Source organism: Labrus bergylta, chromosome 22 (assembly GCF_963930695.1).
Source record: "Labrus bergylta chromosome 22, fLabBer1.1, whole genome shotgun sequence".
In the NCBI taxonomy this organism is placed as follows: Eukaryota; Metazoa; Chordata; class Actinopteri; order Labriformes; family Labridae; genus Labrus; species Labrus bergylta.
The window spans coordinates 6,785,017-6,802,631 of record NC_089216.1 but is presented as its reverse complement, the minus strand read 5'-3'; the positions used below and the strand labels follow the sequence as shown (position 1 = coordinate 6,802,631).

General features: G+C 41.3%; 1 protein-coding gene across 1 annotated transcript in view; it reads left to right on the top strand.

Moving 5' to 3' along the window:
* poln (polymerase (DNA directed) nu) overlaps nt 1-17,615 on the top strand; it is a 56,244-nt gene that overhangs the window by 6,107 nt on the left and 32,522 nt on the right. Inside the window, exons 2-14 of the mRNA XM_065950922.1 lie at nt 129-896; nt 1,230-1,399; nt 1,494-1,606; nt 2,128-2,223; nt 2,262-2,268; nt 2,536-2,665; nt 2,761-2,821; nt 2,933-2,997; nt 7,017-7,100; nt 7,383-7,478; nt 7,729-7,785; nt 8,418-8,474; nt 9,864-9,929. Of these exons, the coding sequence (XP_065806994.1) occupies nt 129-896; nt 1,230-1,399; nt 1,494-1,606; nt 2,128-2,223; nt 2,262-2,268; nt 2,536-2,665; nt 2,761-2,821; nt 2,933-2,997; nt 7,017-7,100; nt 7,383-7,478; nt 7,729-7,785; nt 8,418-8,474; nt 9,864-9,929 (1,770 nt within the window). The remainder of the gene's footprint in view (nt 1-128; nt 897-1,229; nt 1,400-1,493; nt 1,607-2,127; nt 2,224-2,261; nt 2,269-2,535; nt 2,666-2,760; nt 2,822-2,932; nt 2,998-7,016; nt 7,101-7,382; nt 7,479-7,728; nt 7,786-8,417; nt 8,475-9,863; nt 9,930-17,615) is intronic.

The following is a 17,615-nucleotide window of genomic DNA, read 5'->3' as shown; positions in this document are numbered from 1 at the left end:
CAGACAGACAGAGACTGTTTTCTGGGGCCTTCTTATATTGCAGAACGAGTCCTTCTAAATCTATTTTTGCCTCTCCGTTTTCCTCCATCTCCTCTATCCCTGTCACCTCACCTTTTTTTGGTGTGTAGACTGCTAATGGAGGTCTCAGCGGGAGCAGCTCAAGCATTGTACTGACCCCAGCAAGAATTTATGCTGCTGGACAAAGCTCCTCCTCAGTGCTGGACTTGGCCTCAACTGTTCTAAAACCAAGCACAGAGCAGGCAGAAAGCAGCCAACCTGCTTTTAAAACTCAACCCCCCTTGATCCCCTCCTTCGCCTTAAAGTGGAAGCATAAAGTACATCATCAAGAAAAAGCTCACCAACCTCCTAAAAACTACCTGCCAAGGTGTCATCCTAAATGGGAGCCACCACGTTCTTCACAAGAAAAGGCCAGGGATATTCATGGACTGAAGGAAGCCAAAGTCAAAACAGAAAACCCTGAACTCACAGCTACATCCATACACCTTCAGAACACAATTAGCCAGTCACATAAATCAAGGAGAGGACATCAAGACCCATGTGCCTTAAAGCAAAGCCAACAAAAAGCTGAAAAAAAGTGCTGTGAATCTGATTCTGCAACCTGCAAACCACCCAAGAGCAAGCGGGCCAAACGTGAGCCTGATCAGGGGAAAAATAGCACAAAAGTATCGCATGCACAGGCTAATGGTATTGAACTCCAGAACCAATCCAAAGCTGGCTGTTTGACAACTTCCCTGACATCTGACCCCAGAGTGAAGGATTCTGGGAGGATGAACTCGGAGGAGAAGAGGCAGATGCTTGAGGAGGCTGGGAAGGCCAAAGCACTAGTACTTACCTTGGTGTACAGAGATGGGACAACTCAGTTAGACCCAGAACAGGTGAGTAGAGCTCTCTGAAACCCTAGCTTAAAATAACATGACTGGTGCAAAATGTTAGCATCCATCACAGGGGTATTTTGGTTTTACTTTTGTACAACATGAGGAGTTGGAGATGTGTTTTTACAGTCAGTTGTCTAGCCCTTTGTTGTGAGTATACTTTGGATAACTGCAAATTATTGCTTCAGTTTCACTTTGCAAAACAGACTTTGCTTTGCCTTGTACAGATAATCTGTCGCAGTCCTTACAGGATTAGTGTAAACCATTTCACATGTTGTTTTCTGCTTCATTAATGTTTTACTTGCATTGATTTCCCTCTTTGGTTCCTTGACACAGAAAACGACTCCTCCAGTGTGTGGCCTCCTCTTACTGATGATGAACAATCTGAGCTGCAGCTCACCAGAGAACTTGTTTGGACCAAACGACAGTCTGGTTTACCTAAAATTAGAGCACACACCTGCATGGGCCCAGCAACACACACACCAGAGCCAGGCGCTCTTTGCGAGGTTTGTTTGTGTGCAGGTGGATGTGTTGGCATTACAGTGAAGTGTTTAATGCTTATCTAGTTTAAAACAGCAGGAATGTGTGTGTGTTCCACAGAGATATGCTGCTACAGGTGCTATCAAGATCTCAACTAGTGGTGTGCTATAAAGCCAAGGATCTGCTGCGAACAGCTCTGCAGGTTTACAGAGGAGACCTCAGCTGGAAACAAGGCAGAGTGCACACGAATAAATGCACAAACATGTAGTCATGTAAATCTGGTTCCAACTGTTTCATTCTGCTTTAAAACACTTCTTTGTACATTCATAATCAGCTTTATCACACGCTTTGATTCAAGAAGCCTTTGCTTAAGTGGTACTCTTCAAAGATGAATCTTAAAAGTGTTAAACACTTGAGCCTGAAAAGTGGCTGTTTGAAGTTTTTTGGTTTTAATATTTCTGCCTGGAGTGTTTTCAACAAGACCACCTGAGTTATACCTGGGTTGTATGATCATACTCTTCAACAAAGAAAAAGTACAAGTAGTTTACTAGATTTTAAAAAACAACATTTTTAGACGGGTTATATTAGGTTCTTAAAGATTGAATGAATGAAGGTCTAACTGAAGAAAACAGCTACGTGTCAGACCATGCCTACTGCAGGCAACATTTTCATAGATGTGTTGTTTTTCCTCCATTTTTTCCGCCAATGTCCCATCAGTAAAAAGCTCATAATGTGCTGTCCTCTCTCTCTGCAGTGGCAGGCTGTCGTATCCAGGACCCACAGGTGTCAGGCTGGCTCCTGGATCCTGCAAATCCCTCCTCTTGCTACAATGACCTTCTCAATAAACACTGCAAAACACGCTGTGTCATACCTGCCCTGGGTACCAAGATGGTCAGTTACGTGACGATAGGTTTTAAAGTTGAAAGGTGTCTCGTTAAGACATTAGGGTCACTTTCAGGCCCATACTACCGTAGTCCATACTTCATATTACCCTCAATCTTTATTTATATAAGTTAGAAGACAGTCACTCAAATCAACATTCAGATATCCAAACCTCAAAGGGATGAAAACCTTTTAGTCAGTTTATACTTCATTGAAGCACTCCTTGCTACATTGACTGCCTTTTCCTCCTTGAACAAATCTGAATCTTCTTCTAAGAAAGCAGCTTCTCTTCACCTACTCTACTCGATGTCTCTCTATCGGTCTGTCTATCTCACTCTCAGGTTTCTCAGGTCATCTCACGTCTCTGTTTGCTTCACTGGCTTAACATGGAGCTTTGCTCTAAACTGCAGGTAAGGTGATGTGCGCTTACACACACAAACACACACACACAAGTAAATGTGTATGTACAGTATATACACATACCTGACTGACTTTGTGTGTGTAGAGCCGGGGGCTGTGGCAGCTGTACTCAGACATGGAGCTGAAAATGATCTCTGTTCTGGCAGGTGAGGACTCTGAATCCTTATTGTCAGTGCAGTGAAGAAATACATAAGAATACTGTCAAAAAAAACAAACTATCAGGTCATGTTTGTCAGTAAATACTCGGGTTGTTTCAGCCATGGAGAGCCATCGCATCCATGTGGACGAAGAAGCTCTCAGGAGGACTTCAGACCTGCTGGGGGTAAGACACAAAATCAAACACATTTAAAGGCCGGCGTATTTAAAAAGTTTTCCTGTTAATGTTATAAATAAGTAGAGCAGAACAGTTGGACTTTTTTTTATTTTATTTGGCTGCTGGCAGAGTTTGTACTTATCGCTCACAGCCAGGAGTTATCAACACTCGCCTCATGGTTAATGTTAATTTCCCACCAGAACACAACAACGGAACCGCAGCAGTGAACACACATACTTTCTGTATGTGTTAAAAGATTGAAAGGAATAGATTTGATTTACTATCATTTCCAAGTAACACACTGCAGCAGTACCTGGCTGAATGACAAATACCTCTACTATTGCAATCAATGTTTAGGGTAATAATAATAATAATCATCATATTAATAAATGTCATGTATAAACTCGAGTAGCAACATATATTTGTTTGAAAGTAAGCCAATGCTTAAGCTAGTTCTCTGTATGTATACATACAAATGAGCCTTAACTTTAAGACCACTGACAGGTGAAGTGATTAACATAGATTACTTCTTCACAATGGCACCTCTCAGTGGGTGGGATATGTTAGGCAGCAAGTGAACATTCTGTTCTCAAAGTTCATGTGTTGCAAGCAGGAAAAACAGGCAAGAATAAGGAAGTGAGCGACTTTGACAAGGACCGAGTTGTGATTGCAAAAACGACCTTGTCAGAGTATCTCCAAAACTTCAGCTTTTGTGGGTTGTTCCCGATCTGCAGGGGAGCGAAGGTGTGGTCTGATCCAATTGAAGAGCAGCTGGAGCTCAAATTGCTAAAAAAAAAAGTTCATGCTGGTTGTGATAGACGGTTGACAGAACACAGTGCCTTGTCGTTTGTTGAGTATGGTGCAGTGTTGCCACAAACCGATCAGGGTGCACATGCTGACCCTGACTGCTGCAGAAAGTGTTTCCAATGGGCATGTGGGCATCAGAACTGACCAGTGGGGAATCAAAGAGAGTGACCTAAAGGATTGTGACAACAGGCTCAAGGTGTTCACTTGGCTCACTGTGAGATACAATGTATAAACAAATCTGATTCCATGGAAGCCCTCATCACTTTCAGGACTTAAGGGATCTACTGGTAATGTCGTGATGCCAGATACCACAGCACACATTCAGAGGTCTGAAAGGGGTCCATGACCTGGTGGTTGGTGCGCGTGCCTCATGTTCAGACGCTTGAGTCCTCGGGGGGGGGGGGGGCGGGCGGTTCCGGGTTTGGGTCCGACCTGTTGCTCCTTTCCTGCATGTCATTCCTCACTCTCTCTCTCTCCCTGTCGAACAGCCCTGACCTGGCGCCTACACAATATTAGGCAGGTGGTCATAATGTTATTATGGCTGATCTGTATCTATATGTTATAAATCTCATAGGTTAATCAGGAGATCCTCTTAATTTTCTACACCAAGAAAGGTTTTTTATAAAAGGTATTTTTTAATGCCATATGTTTTAAGCCATTTATTTCCTTTTGAATTAGCTTCTTTCCATAATGTTTGTCACTTTAAATAGTTTATAAATGAGGTAAATAGCAAACGTGACACTTATCAGTGTCTTGTTCTAAATAAAGCCTCTTTTTGTTTATACCAAACAAAATGAATGAATACTTAGTTTCAGCCAGGCGAGATGTTCAGGGTCAGCTCAGATTTGCACCGCATCACTCTTAGCTGATTACATTTTTTAGTCTGGCTGCCGAACCACAGTGCGGTCGACAGCTGCTGTATTAAAACAAATGGGAGCAAAACAGTGGGAGGATGTGAGAAACAGCTGAAAACCTCCCTCCAGAGCCAGAGAAAGAAAAAAATAACTGTTTCTCTTCTCTTCTTCTGGGGAGGATTAGTGATGAGGTGGGTGGACTTTCTCTGGGGACAGTTCTGTTTGCATGCAGATAAAACCCAATTCAGGAGACTACACTTGAGAATGGTCTGAGACACACCAAGACACACATATGACGCTTGAGAATGCACACATGTTCCTAACGGAGAGACGCATACACTCTCAAACCCAGTTACAAGTCTTGCAGGCGCCAGCGGGGGTGTTGTTGTGGAGCTTTTTGGAGTGGTTTTCTTGCCGTGTTACTAAAAATAGGAAAGAGAGTCTGTCTTTTTCCTTCAAGAGCCTGTGCTGCAGGAAGGAGCATCACTGTCTGCCTCAGCACACACACACACACCCACACTCTGAGGCACTGAAGTTTCCGCAGGCTGCTGCAGAGTTATGTGCGCGCACGCTTGTGTTTTTGTAATAGGTGCCTGTGTGAGTGCAGCCACGTGTGTCCCCACTGTGTCGTGTCAGATTTCTTTTTTATCCGACCTGTCAGGTTCCCTCCGTCTGAACACCAAACAGAGGATCTCTCCTGTCTGTCAACCTGCGTCCTAAAAACACACTCGCATGGTCTTTTTTTCTCTTTTTTTTGCAAGTGTTTTTATAAACTCTGTAGGACAAAAGTTATGTTTGTTTGTCCGACACCACTTTTAAGGTCAGTGAAGCATCCTTTGTAAATATCCATCATGCCAAGATGAGACTGAAAGTCCAAATTTTCACAAGATGCATCCAAAAAGATGCCCTACAATATTCCACCACACCCGCTGTGTGTGTGTGTGTGTGTGTGTGTGTGTGTGTGTGTGTGTGTGTGTGTGTGTGTGTGTGTGTGTGTGTGTGTGTGTGTGTGTGTGTGTGTGTCAAACAGCACTAAGGGGGCTAGCATCCAATATTGATGAGACAGTCTGGAGGCTGCTCTGGGCGAAGAGGGAGACAGAGAGAGGAAGAAACACATTTTGGAATTTTGGGGATATGTCTGCCAGCTCCATTTTGTCCGACTTCCCTGTCTTTACAAATATCTGCGTTTTTTAAGGGAGGAACAAAATATCGATACGGCAATATATCTTCATCCTGACATCCTGTGTATTATCAAAGCGCAGTTGCCAGATGTTGATCTTTCAATTTAAAAATAAAAATGTGGTGCCCTAAATAGATTTCCACTGGCCATTCTCACCACCTCATGACTCCTCATGGTGGTGCTTATGATAATGAATGAGGGTGACACGAGCAAAAGGGAATTGGCCAAAGAAGAAGTTGAAAATGGAACGAATTGAGAAGAAGACGGAAGACGGTATAAATACAGAAAGGTCCAGTCTTTTCATCACAACTCAATTATTTTTCCTAAAGATTATTTGTAGGGGAGAGAGAGTAGGGGATGAGACGCACCAAAACAGCGTCAGGATCAGGAGTCAAACCTGCAACCAGCGCGACAAGGACTGTAGCCTCTGTACATGGGGTGCCTGCTCTTCCAGTTTAGCTACACCCTGGCCCCACATTTTAACTTTTGAACCCCGTAACTGTCAGTATTCTTCTGTCCCTCAAACATTTCACCCAGTCTGCCTTTTGCGTTTCAGTTCTTATCTTGTTCTCTTTGCTCTCGGGTTGTAAAGCAGTGTTTGCAACTTCTCTCAGGCATGAAATGAGTCACTGTGGGTGTCCCCCACAGCACACCCTGACACGTTTATCATGGTATACAAGTGTAGTTGGCTGTTTCTGTGTGTGCTCCTCTGTACATATAGATTTATTTAGGAGTCTGAAAGTTGTAGCTAATGCTGTTTGTGGTCAGTCTGTCTGTGGGATCCTAACAGGCTTGCTGTGCGACTGTATCAGACACGCTAACAGAGTGCTCCTCCTTTTGTCTTTTAAAGGAAGGTCTTACACATATGAACACTCCTCTCCTCAGACAACCTTTGTTTCTTAACTGTAGGGCTCACACCCAGTCCTGGAAAGCGTGTTTGATAATGTAAACATCTTAAAAAAGTTTTACTCAAGCTAACCATCAGGGGCGTCATGCGAGGCCAAACCCTGGGGGGGCTAAGTTAGAGTGGGGTCAAAGGTCCTTCTGCATTTTGAAACATATATAATCAAAGGCATAAGGTCTGAAGGTCTGATGAAAACCTCTCTGAAGGGTTTTCACATCCAAAATGTTGTTAGTATTTGTGGCATAGATAAATCTCTTTGTCTCTTTTTTTCTCTTCCTGTCAGACTAAGATGAAGCAGTTGGAGCAGGATGCCCACCGTGCTGCTGGAGAAATATTCTTGGTCACCAGCAGTGCTCAGCTTCGGACAGTGTGTACCTTTGTGTGTTTTTTTTAAAGTGTAAAAGTATTTTTTTCTGTGTTTTTGCACTTATAGCCTCTACATCAGCAGTTGTGTTTAACGTGCAAAACTAACAATCACAACGTCTGACAGCCTCACTCGTATTTTATTAAAGTCAGAAAATGATCCTTTTCCCTCATAGTGTTTGTGTGACTGTATTTAATAAATGTATACACTTTTCTACATGTGTGTTTCTGTGTGTTTTGTGTATGTTGTCATGTTATGGTTCTGTGGGTGTTGTGGTTTTGTAAGGTCCTGTTTGAGAAGCTGTGCCTCCACGAGCGCTGCGAGAACAAGAAACTTCCCAAGACCGTCAACAAACAGCAGCAGTCAACATCAGAAGCTGCAGTACGGCACACACACTTTCACACACACACACAAACACACACACACTTACACACAAACACACACAAGAACACATCTATCATTTTTGTCCTCAAATCAATGGTAATCAAATCTAACATAACAAACGGCCAAAAGGAACCATGGAACATAAAAGATCTGCAGCTAATAACAAAATATTTGTTTAATAAATCCATTTATATTCTACAAAGACAGCCAAGTCTCTTTTTTTTTCACCTTTGTCATGTTTCCACAGTTGCTGCAGCTTCAGGACCTGCACCCTCTGCCAAAGATTATTCTAGAGTACAGACAGGTCAGCCATGTTTGCACCTTTTCCTTATTCTAGTGTTGTAGTCAAGACCTCAAGAGTGCTCTGATACTGAGACCGAGTCAAAACCAAGACCATAAACATTACTGAAAAATCACCATCTTGTGTGCAGCAGGCGTGTCACTCACTTGGACCGTAACATCAGGAAGGTTGCCGCCGTAACCAGGGGATAAAAATCAAACTACAAATGAGTTGAAGTTATTCTTTTTTTAGGAAGAGGCATTTTCCTTAGAATCAAAGTAACGACGTGGCAAAATAGCCAATCAGTGGTGGTCTTGATTTAAAATCCAGAGTCTGCCCAGTCTGAGACCGAGACAAGACAGAGTAAAAATGCTTTCGATTCCAAGACGAGACAGAGACCTTCAAAAACATTTCTCAAGACTAATATTCATAAGTCATAATTGTCAGAAACCGTTTAGTCAGCAGTTTCTTTTCTGATTAAAGTCTCTTGCTGTCTTAATCAAATGGAAAGCTAAATGTTTATTCTGAATTCAGGCCAACGTTCCTCCTTTAAAACTCTTGGTGTAAATTGTATGGATACATTTTTGCAAAAGTAGAAAATCTTGAATTATTATCCCTTCTTTTCTATTAACAGTTGTCTACATTGTAACCTCTAGGTTCACAAAATCAAGTCCACTTTTGTTGATGGGATTCTCTCATGCATGATGAGCAAGGTGAGTCTACATTAAACTGCTGTTTTTATGCAAGTATATGGAAATCACTCAAATATGAACTTATAAAACAACAAAAAAGTATCACTCTCAGGTCACAACAGTAACCTGGATCTCTCCTGAGCTGGCCTCCTCCACCTCTCAGTCCTGTTTAATGCCTCTGCTGTAGAGAAAAGCTACGCATCAGTGTTTTTACAGTCTTCTCATGGACTCTGTTTTCTTCTGTATGGAAGCAGCAGCTTGTGTTTGTAAAATCTGTGCTTACTCAACTCTGCAGATGAGTGTGTCTGGCTGTCAACAGAACTGTTTGGCTTCTGATGGTGGTGAATCATTTGTTGGTCTCAAAGCCAGAGTGAACAACAATTCCAGCAAGTGGAGGGGGCTGCTGACAAAAACTTTATTACTCATAGCAGGGATTCAAAATATGGAGTGCTATTTGTGCTGAATAGATACTATATGTAGCCTCTTGGATGCAAGTTAGAAAAAAAAAAAGTAGATTCTTCTCAGACTGATCTTAGGTGATTTCTCCGCTGTGTGAGAAACGGTTGAGAAAAATAAATTTTCGCCATCTTGATCTTTGTAAGTTTGGCGGAATAAAACGTTTTTCAAGATGAAAAAAAAAGTTTATCCTCATTACTGTTGATTTTTTTTTTTTTTTACATTCTTTGAAAACATTTGAAAGAGAAGTTTTAACCAGTCAGAGAAAGTTTGCCAGGATCATTTCCAGAGTTTCGTTCTTGGATCTCTAAAGAAAAAATGTAGCGGGGGAACAGAAGTTTGCTGGGAAAAAAAATGTTCTCCTTTGAAAAAAGGTGAAAAAACAAGTTACAGCATTTGTTTTTGTTTTTTTGTTACCGTTATGTAGAAGTCAGGAGGTGGTTCATTTCAGCATCCTTGAATAGCCTGCATTTAAAAAAAAGTCTTGTTTTCACTGACAAAAAAAATAACTTAGAAACTAAAAAGATAATCAAGGTAAAACTTTATGTGCAGCTGTACTTCATCTATTAATTTTCTACTACCAGCTGAACATCAGCCATGTTGACAGCACTCTTCTTATTTATCATGCTGATAAATTTGCAAAAAGTACAAATGTATGATTGCTCAGTCCGCTTACTGCACCAACTCTACTGGCACTTCATTCTGCAAACAGATTGTTCAGACTGGGCAGCGTGTAGTCTTACAGCGCTAACAATGTCTAACAGTCCAAAAGCAGATCAGAGTGAAGCTGTCGGCGTGTTTTTAAACAAAACGGAGAAGAAATCAGTCTGTAAGAAATGTATTTGAAAAATGTGTTTTATGTTATGAAACTATTCAGCTTTAATATGTTTCATTGATCTGTTTCCCTCTGTGTCTGACTCTCTTTTATCTCCTTCCTTCCTGACAAAACATCAGAACTACATTTCCTCTACATGGCACCAGACCAGTGTGGTGACAGGGAGAATCTCAGCGAAGCACCCAGTGAGTAAGACCCGTCTGCTTCCCCTACACACCATGTCTTTATTTATTTGTCTTTCTCTGGTCTTGAAACACATAACATACATAGCTGCTGTAGACTGAAGCTGCTGTGCTTTACCAGAGCTCTCCATGGTGCTGAACTGGAGTCTGGTTCAGAGCTGGTTCAACTTTCGAACTGTTCCAAGAAAAGGCCCTCAAAAGTGACCCAATATTATCTCAACAATGATCATAAATGCAAAAAAACCTCTTAAAAGGTCACAAACATAAGAAATCATACTACCTTTCTTTTTTATAAAGAGGAAACAAATACTTTGATGAAATCACAAATAAGACACACATCAATGCGAAGTGATAGAGGTCGGTAATCATAAATCATAAGTTCCTCATGCATAAATAAAGGTTAATTATTAATTCAGAACTTTTCATGATTGAGATAGACTTCTTTGTCAATATTTTGATAATCAAAATGTTTTCCCTTCATTCCTTCACATACAGTCTCTGAAACTCAGACACAACGTGCTGGAGAACACATTTTAAAAATAAGAGAACCGCAAGCAAACGCTTTTCTCTCTGCTATCTCGCTCTCTCTTTCTTTCTCACCCCTCCTCAGTATGGGACTGAGTCGATAACTCATTTTGACATAACCCAGCTGTCAGGGTCCAGTGGTTCTGTCACTGAATACTGCTGGGACACACACTCACACGCACACACAATCAGCCATGTATATATAAAACAGTGAACACACTGAGATTTCCAATCTCATTTAGGAATTTGTGCAAAATATATGTGACTGCTGTGCGGCTGCTGTTCAACACCACTTTGTTGCGTTCATTAGGGCATGATCTGTGCAACAGATTTCTAAAAGTCTTCTGTTTCGTCTGACAGAATAGAATGAGCTCTGCTGCTTTACTGGTTGAAACATAGAGCTAACATTATGCAGCAGAGAGGGAGAAGAGTCAACTCCCACTGGTCTCCCCTTCTTATAATTCCAGCGTATGAATGAAGTTCAGTCATTATTTGATAACCAACGTGTCACATGAAGGACAAAAGCTGCAGTTTGTTCATTTTGGGTCGAGGGGGGTAAAAAGGGAGCTGCTCTGATATTCAACACCCTACTCACACACACACACGCATTCAAATGAAGAGCGTTGCAGAGGGGATAGCTTTCATCTGCTGTGGGTTCAAACAGGGTGAAGCCAGACTGCAGTAACAAACGGGTGCCTGATTTAAAGCAGGGCAGCATTACGACTACTGCTGAGCTTAAAAGTGCTGCAAGAAGCGAGAGACGCTGCAGGGAGGATTTTTTTCTGCTCTTCCTCTTGTATTTTTGTCGGCTAAAAGCCAAAATATATGTGCGAGTCTGCATATGCAGTGTTTCTATCTCTGGGTCTTTTTTCTCCTCTGCTTTTTCCTCTCTTTCTCTTAACCTTAGTCTATTTTTTGCCATTCATCCTTTGCTTTTAACGCACATTTTTTTTGCTCCACCCATCTCTTCTTTCTTGTTCATATGTTACTAATCCTCCCGTTCACTGCATGAAGCTCATACACTGTCCCTTAAATAAAACTTTTTAATTGCATTGCAACGGGGAATATAATATTTAACGCTTCCTCATGCTTTGAAGCATCGAACGCTCATACAACTCTTCCTTGATGCAGGAATCCACCTTTTATCTTTTCCATGAGTCTTACATGATGTTCAAACATTTATATCCTGATGCCTCCCAAAAGTGCATCAAGTTTACTCAGTCATGCACGTCCAATGAAAACAGATTTATGAGCTGTTCATATCTGGCCCCATTTCTCTCTATCTGTTGATTTAGCAACCACACTACATACCTTTGGCACTATTTTTTTCTCCAGACAGATCTGTTTTTTTGTAGATGAATTATGGACTATTACAATATCTAAGACTCCTGCTTAAGTTTGTTATTGATCAGTCGTTGTATGTTAAGTCTCACAAGTTTCTAGGGGTGTGTGCTCAGTTTTCTTCAGAGCTTCTCAAGCAGCTAAATGCTCATTTAAGGCTGCTCTGCATTCATTCATTAAATGTCTCACACTTAGTGAAAATCCTCCCCGGGCTGATCTAAGCTCTTGACTGCAGTGTGAGTGTTTCATGTTCTCTGCTGACTCCCTGGCAGTCTGGCTGAACCCTCACTGACTGACATATAAAGTATCATACATTTCTCATCTTTTTTTACTCACATTAGGGAGAGAAAAGTGGGTGCTGAGTTGGAGTGTAGTTTGGATTTGTAATAAACAGATAGTACCATTTAAAAAAAACAAAAAACTACTGCCAGAATACTTTAATAATTCAAATACCAAAATCGCTCTGCAAAACGTAAAAGAAACTATGTATTCATTGGATACACACTGAGTAGATTGCAAACATGTACTAACCTATTCAAAGTAAAGTTTTAAGTGAAAAGGCTGTTAGAGAAAGCGTCACATTATATCATGTAACATATGTTCTTTACCTTATGCATACAATTCATGACACTACTGTAGCTGAGAGGAATTTATTTATTCCTAAATATCTAACCACTGGGTTTTAAGGCTGTTCCAATGTGTTTCAATAGTAACCCAGTTTTATACTAATGCTGACTGGCTATAAATAATTTCTCTGGCATGTCACACTGCGGCCTCAGTTACCCATGTGCCACAGTTCTTCAGACAAGGCCACTGTCATTTACACTGGTTTCGTTCAGCGTTGCTACCAGGACTGATTCAGGAGTTTAGAATAAGGTTGTCAAAATGTTTGATACTTTTCGATACCACGAGTTTTAAAATCATGCAATCTCCATTATTTATTGAGAGATAGTATCGTAAAAATACCAAAGCTTTAAAAAAAAAAAAAGTTAAGATCTACAGTCATATTTTGAACCAAAAACTGCAGCGAGCAAAAGAAAAGTGGAATGTTTTGGTAAGACAAGGAATTACCCTATACTAGGTGCCTAGGACAACTACTCTATATCCGTTGCCATGGTATTGCAACCAGTATCAAAGTTGTATCTGACTTTGAATTCTGGTATCATGACAACCGTAGTTCAGACAGACAGCTGTTGATTGCTCAGAGCTGCCTCAACCCTGGATCTTATTCCCCTTTGGTCAGACAACTCACTCCACCTATCGGCTCTTGGTTTAGCAGCCAGGTGCTGACCCATCTCTATCTCCTCGCGTTGAGCATACAGATTATGGCGAGTCTGTGTTTGCTTCTTGTTACAGTGTGAATGGAGATAAATTCTACAGTGTGTGCATGTAGCAATGTGTGTGTTTGCATATGTTTCTCTTAATGAGTCATAAAATTGGTGCAGTGTGATTAAATTACCCCCACTCCAGTGTGGTGATTCAGCCGTCCCCATCTGTTTCACCAGGGAGAGCTCCTCTGACTCTCTCGCTCCATCTCTCTGTGGGTAACATCAGGTTCATGAAAACACACGGCAGCGCAACTTTGATTTAATGTAAGCACTGCGATCTGTGTGTAACTAGTGCTGGATGAACTGCTGCGGCAATGTGGAAATGGAATTGGTTATTAAGGTGTTTATGTAATGAAGTAGTACCATTTATTAATTCATAGTGAATGCAGATTTATAATGTTACATTCAGGCATAGTGTTTTACACAGACGCATCCTTCCACACTAAGTTTGTTGGAGGCTTAATACAAGCTGAGCAGCTGGGAATACACCTAGGTGCAGAATTTCTTATCATTTCAAAATAAATGACAACAAAGCGATGCTGCTTAGAAATACTGTGCTGACAGCCTGTTTAATGCAAAATTAATAATTATAACTAGTATCTATATAAATGGACTTATACTCACACACAATATCACTAAAAAGTTACAAGATAGGTTAAGAGTTATATATCCAAAAGCTTTGTTCACATACCTGTAGGCATATGCAACATTATCAGTCCCAATCTGATCCCACATGAAGATTGTATGATATCTCTTTGCATGTAATTCAGGTTTCCGAAAGGATGATCATTCTGTTGTTTGAACAGAAGTTGCTCCTTTACAACAAAGCTGCAGAAAGTCATTATCAGAGTAGGGTTGACTAAAGGCTTCCAGTATCACACCGGACAGGAAGCAGACGGTGTGCAGATTTCATTTGATGCAAAGTGTTCTGATGTTCAATCTGGTGTGAGTCGTGGAGCTAGATCTGGAAATGCTCTTCAGTTAACTAACTGGTTCATGAGCACAGGTGGTCTGGGTGTTCAGAATACATAAATGTGGTTATTCTTAAATCAAAGAGCAGATTGATCTTTCCGAAGGAGGGGAATAAATCAGTCAAATATGCAAGCCTATAGTGCTGTCTGTGTTAATGCTGTACTTAAAGTAGCAGTAAGCAATATGATCATTCCAGTGCAAAAAGAAATAAAGCGACAGGTTTTCACTGACACATATCAGATATTCAAAGGAACGTTGGTATTTTAACCAGAATTCTAATGAAATAATGTTGCCTAATGTAGCATTAAAGGCTCCTTGACCAGCACTCATTATGACCCATTCATGCATATTGACACAGCCTTGCCCTTCCACAATAAATATTTCATGTGCTTGTTCAGTTATCTGCATATTACCTGCTAATGAAGCAGCCTTCATCAACCAGCATGCATATGTCAGCTGATCTAAAATGCTAAGCGGTGCGCTTTTGCAACTAGTGTCATTGTCCTACTCTTCTGGGGTCCATGTACACCCACTGGAGTAGCGACATGTACCAATTACGAGTTCATTATCAGGCCATTGTGAGTCTGTATTAGCACATGGAGATGGGGGGGGGGGGGTGAAAAACACCAACTCTTGGTTGTTATTGAGAATAAGGAACAAGGCTGCTCACAATGAACAACACAGAAGAGAGGCACATCTGCATGATGAAGTGGCCTATTCAGAGTACATGAGCGCAGGAGAAGCGTTGGTGTGTTTGGCAGTCATTGGTGCAGGCAACCCAGGAATATTTATGTATGTGCTGTTTTCCAACAAGTATTCATGACGGCACTTTGATGTAATTAGGGGAGGAACAACAACATCAGCCAAAATCCAATGGAGCCCATCCTGTGCCAACACTCATGTGCATGTCTCGTTTGCATTTTAATAGGCCATACATACTGTGGGACGCCATGCTTGCTGATTGCATTCGATACCGATGCTTACCTGGTGTGTTAGTGCGCCTGCTTTTCTTTATTTGCAAAATAATTTAGAGACTTTTACATTTATAAGAACGTAAGTGAAATACACAGATTTGTTTTATTTTTTGTGTGTTTGTGTTTTTCTACTTCTTCTTCTCTCTCTGTCTGACTCACACAGCGTCTGCTAATGAACCGTTTCTCTGTTCCTCATGACACAGTTGGGGGGGATAATGACTTTGACCACTCACTGTGCAGGTGTAAACGGTGTGTGTTCTCATTTGAAGTTGTATCTATGTCTCGGTCATGTACACATTCTGTCTCTTTGTGAGTCGTTGTGCACATTCAGTACATATGTACTCGTCTTATCTGACATACAGCCCCTGCAGTGATTTTTTTATTCCAGTAGGTGATGCTGTCACAAGAGCTGTTGGTGTCATGCATACTGAAGGTCATTGAGCAACGTATCACCTTGTGCTTATGTAATTGCAGCGTCTTTTTGTGAAGAAAAAAAAAGGAAAACATTTATTATTGACAATAAGCCTCGTTCATGCTGTTTGTATGTGTGTGAGAATAACAGGCTGATCCTCTGATGCACTAGAGGTTTTCATGTATATTAAAAACTGTGCAGTCAGCAGTAAACACTGCAACCGGACCCAGAGTGATTCATATTTCTCCTTGTTTTTTTAAACCTCTCATTCATCTTTTCTCTCCCTCTCAAGCTGCAGTGACGCAGGGAAAACACGCTTGAGCTCCTCTTTGATTCTTTGATTCTCTTCCGGCTCTAATCTCTTATCCCTTGATTTCTGTTTGTTTTTTTTCTCCCACCTTTCCATCTCTTTGATCGCCTTTCTCGTTTTAACACTCTAGCATCCGACGTCCCGCATGAAAGCAAATGGACGTTTTGGCTTTGTATCGAAACACAGGACACTGAGGACAGTGCTCACTGTTGAGTAAAAGTAGTCGACTTCAAGTGTAAACAATAACAGACATGTGGTTTGTAAACTGTCGGTCCATTATCTGTGCTCCTCTATTGGTCAATAATTGAGTTATTATTCAGCAGGATACATCATGAAGAGTTTGTGTAATATTTGGTGCGTGATTTGTTGCATGACTGTATGTTGAAGACTTTATACTGCTGTCACAACCAACATGTGCATGATGGGAAAGCTGAGCGTTCCACCTCCATCACACTAAATCTCCAGTCCAATCACAGGACATGAGAGCAGCCACACACACACTTATAATTACCTGCCCTTTGCTTATTCATCTACCCAGGGTACACACCGCAGGTCTCATGTCTTATGTGCACAAGGAGCAACATAGCTGAACCTGTGTGTGTTTTTGTGTGTGTGTGTGTGTGTGTGTGTTTTTGTGTGTATGTGTGATTGTTTCTGGCTCCTGGTCCCTGTTGTATATTTTCCTCTGTCCACACCCTGCCACTGCAGTCCTCTCTTTTCATCCTCCCCTCCCTCCCTTCCTCTCTTGTGAATAATGAATGAGTTGTGAAAGCAGAGAGCTGTTTTCTCTCTCTGGATCACACACAAGCGCGCACATGGACTGTGGGGTCAAGCTGACCACATACGAGCGCCGACTCATGATGGGAATCCCTCTGATGTTAGTGTGTGTGTGTGTCTATGCACACACTTTGTCCTGCATGTCCTTGGTTTAAATATCCTCCTTATGCACACTCCTTGAGTTGTGTGTGTGTGTGTGTGAATGTGTGTGTTTTTTAAAAAGTGGATACAGTGGGATTAACAGGGATTAAAATGGAACTGCTGAGTCTAAACCCTTTTTTCCCTTTATCGAACGCTTTGTTATCAATTTTCCTTTTTTCCTGTTTTAGGCAGAAAAAAGTTGCATATGTGTAATATGGTACATGTGTTTTTCTATATCAGCAATGTATCGTGTTACTCAGTGGGTCGATGCAGGGTGGGCCAGGAACCCAGTTAGCATCAAGCTGTTCCTATTTTCAGATGTCTTATCTGTTTTTTTAAAAGACCTGAGGTGTTGCAGGAACCTTAGGACTCCCAGTAGGGACAGACTGCACAAGTTCAATACGCCTAGAGAGAAACACTGCCCAGCTCCACTGGTCAGTTGTTATCTTGAATCAAGGAGTCTTTAAGTAAACCAGCACCCAACAAGGTTTATTTTCTTCACAATGTATCACCGTTTCCTTTGATTATGACATACAGAGGGAGAAAAGCTGTTAAAAAAAGTCGCACCATCAGCCTGCTCTATGCCGCAAGCTATCTCAGCATGCTTGTTCAGCAAGGCACAATGACTTGGAGCTATGGTTGCTTCTCAAGCAGTGTGTCTGCACCATCAGGCATTTTGTGTTTTCTAAAGTCAGACAAACAAAGCAGCTAAACACTACATGATGTTTCCACTGCTTGGAGAATAAGCAGGACAGGCGTTTGATGTTTAAAACCTGTGCATGTATTGCAATGGGAAACATTCACATTAACTGATCATCAAAAATCGAAATTAAATCAATTACAGAGAAAAGACATGTGCTTGGTGATGAATTAAGCACACCCAGTTGATTGTCACCTCTATCTTTTTAT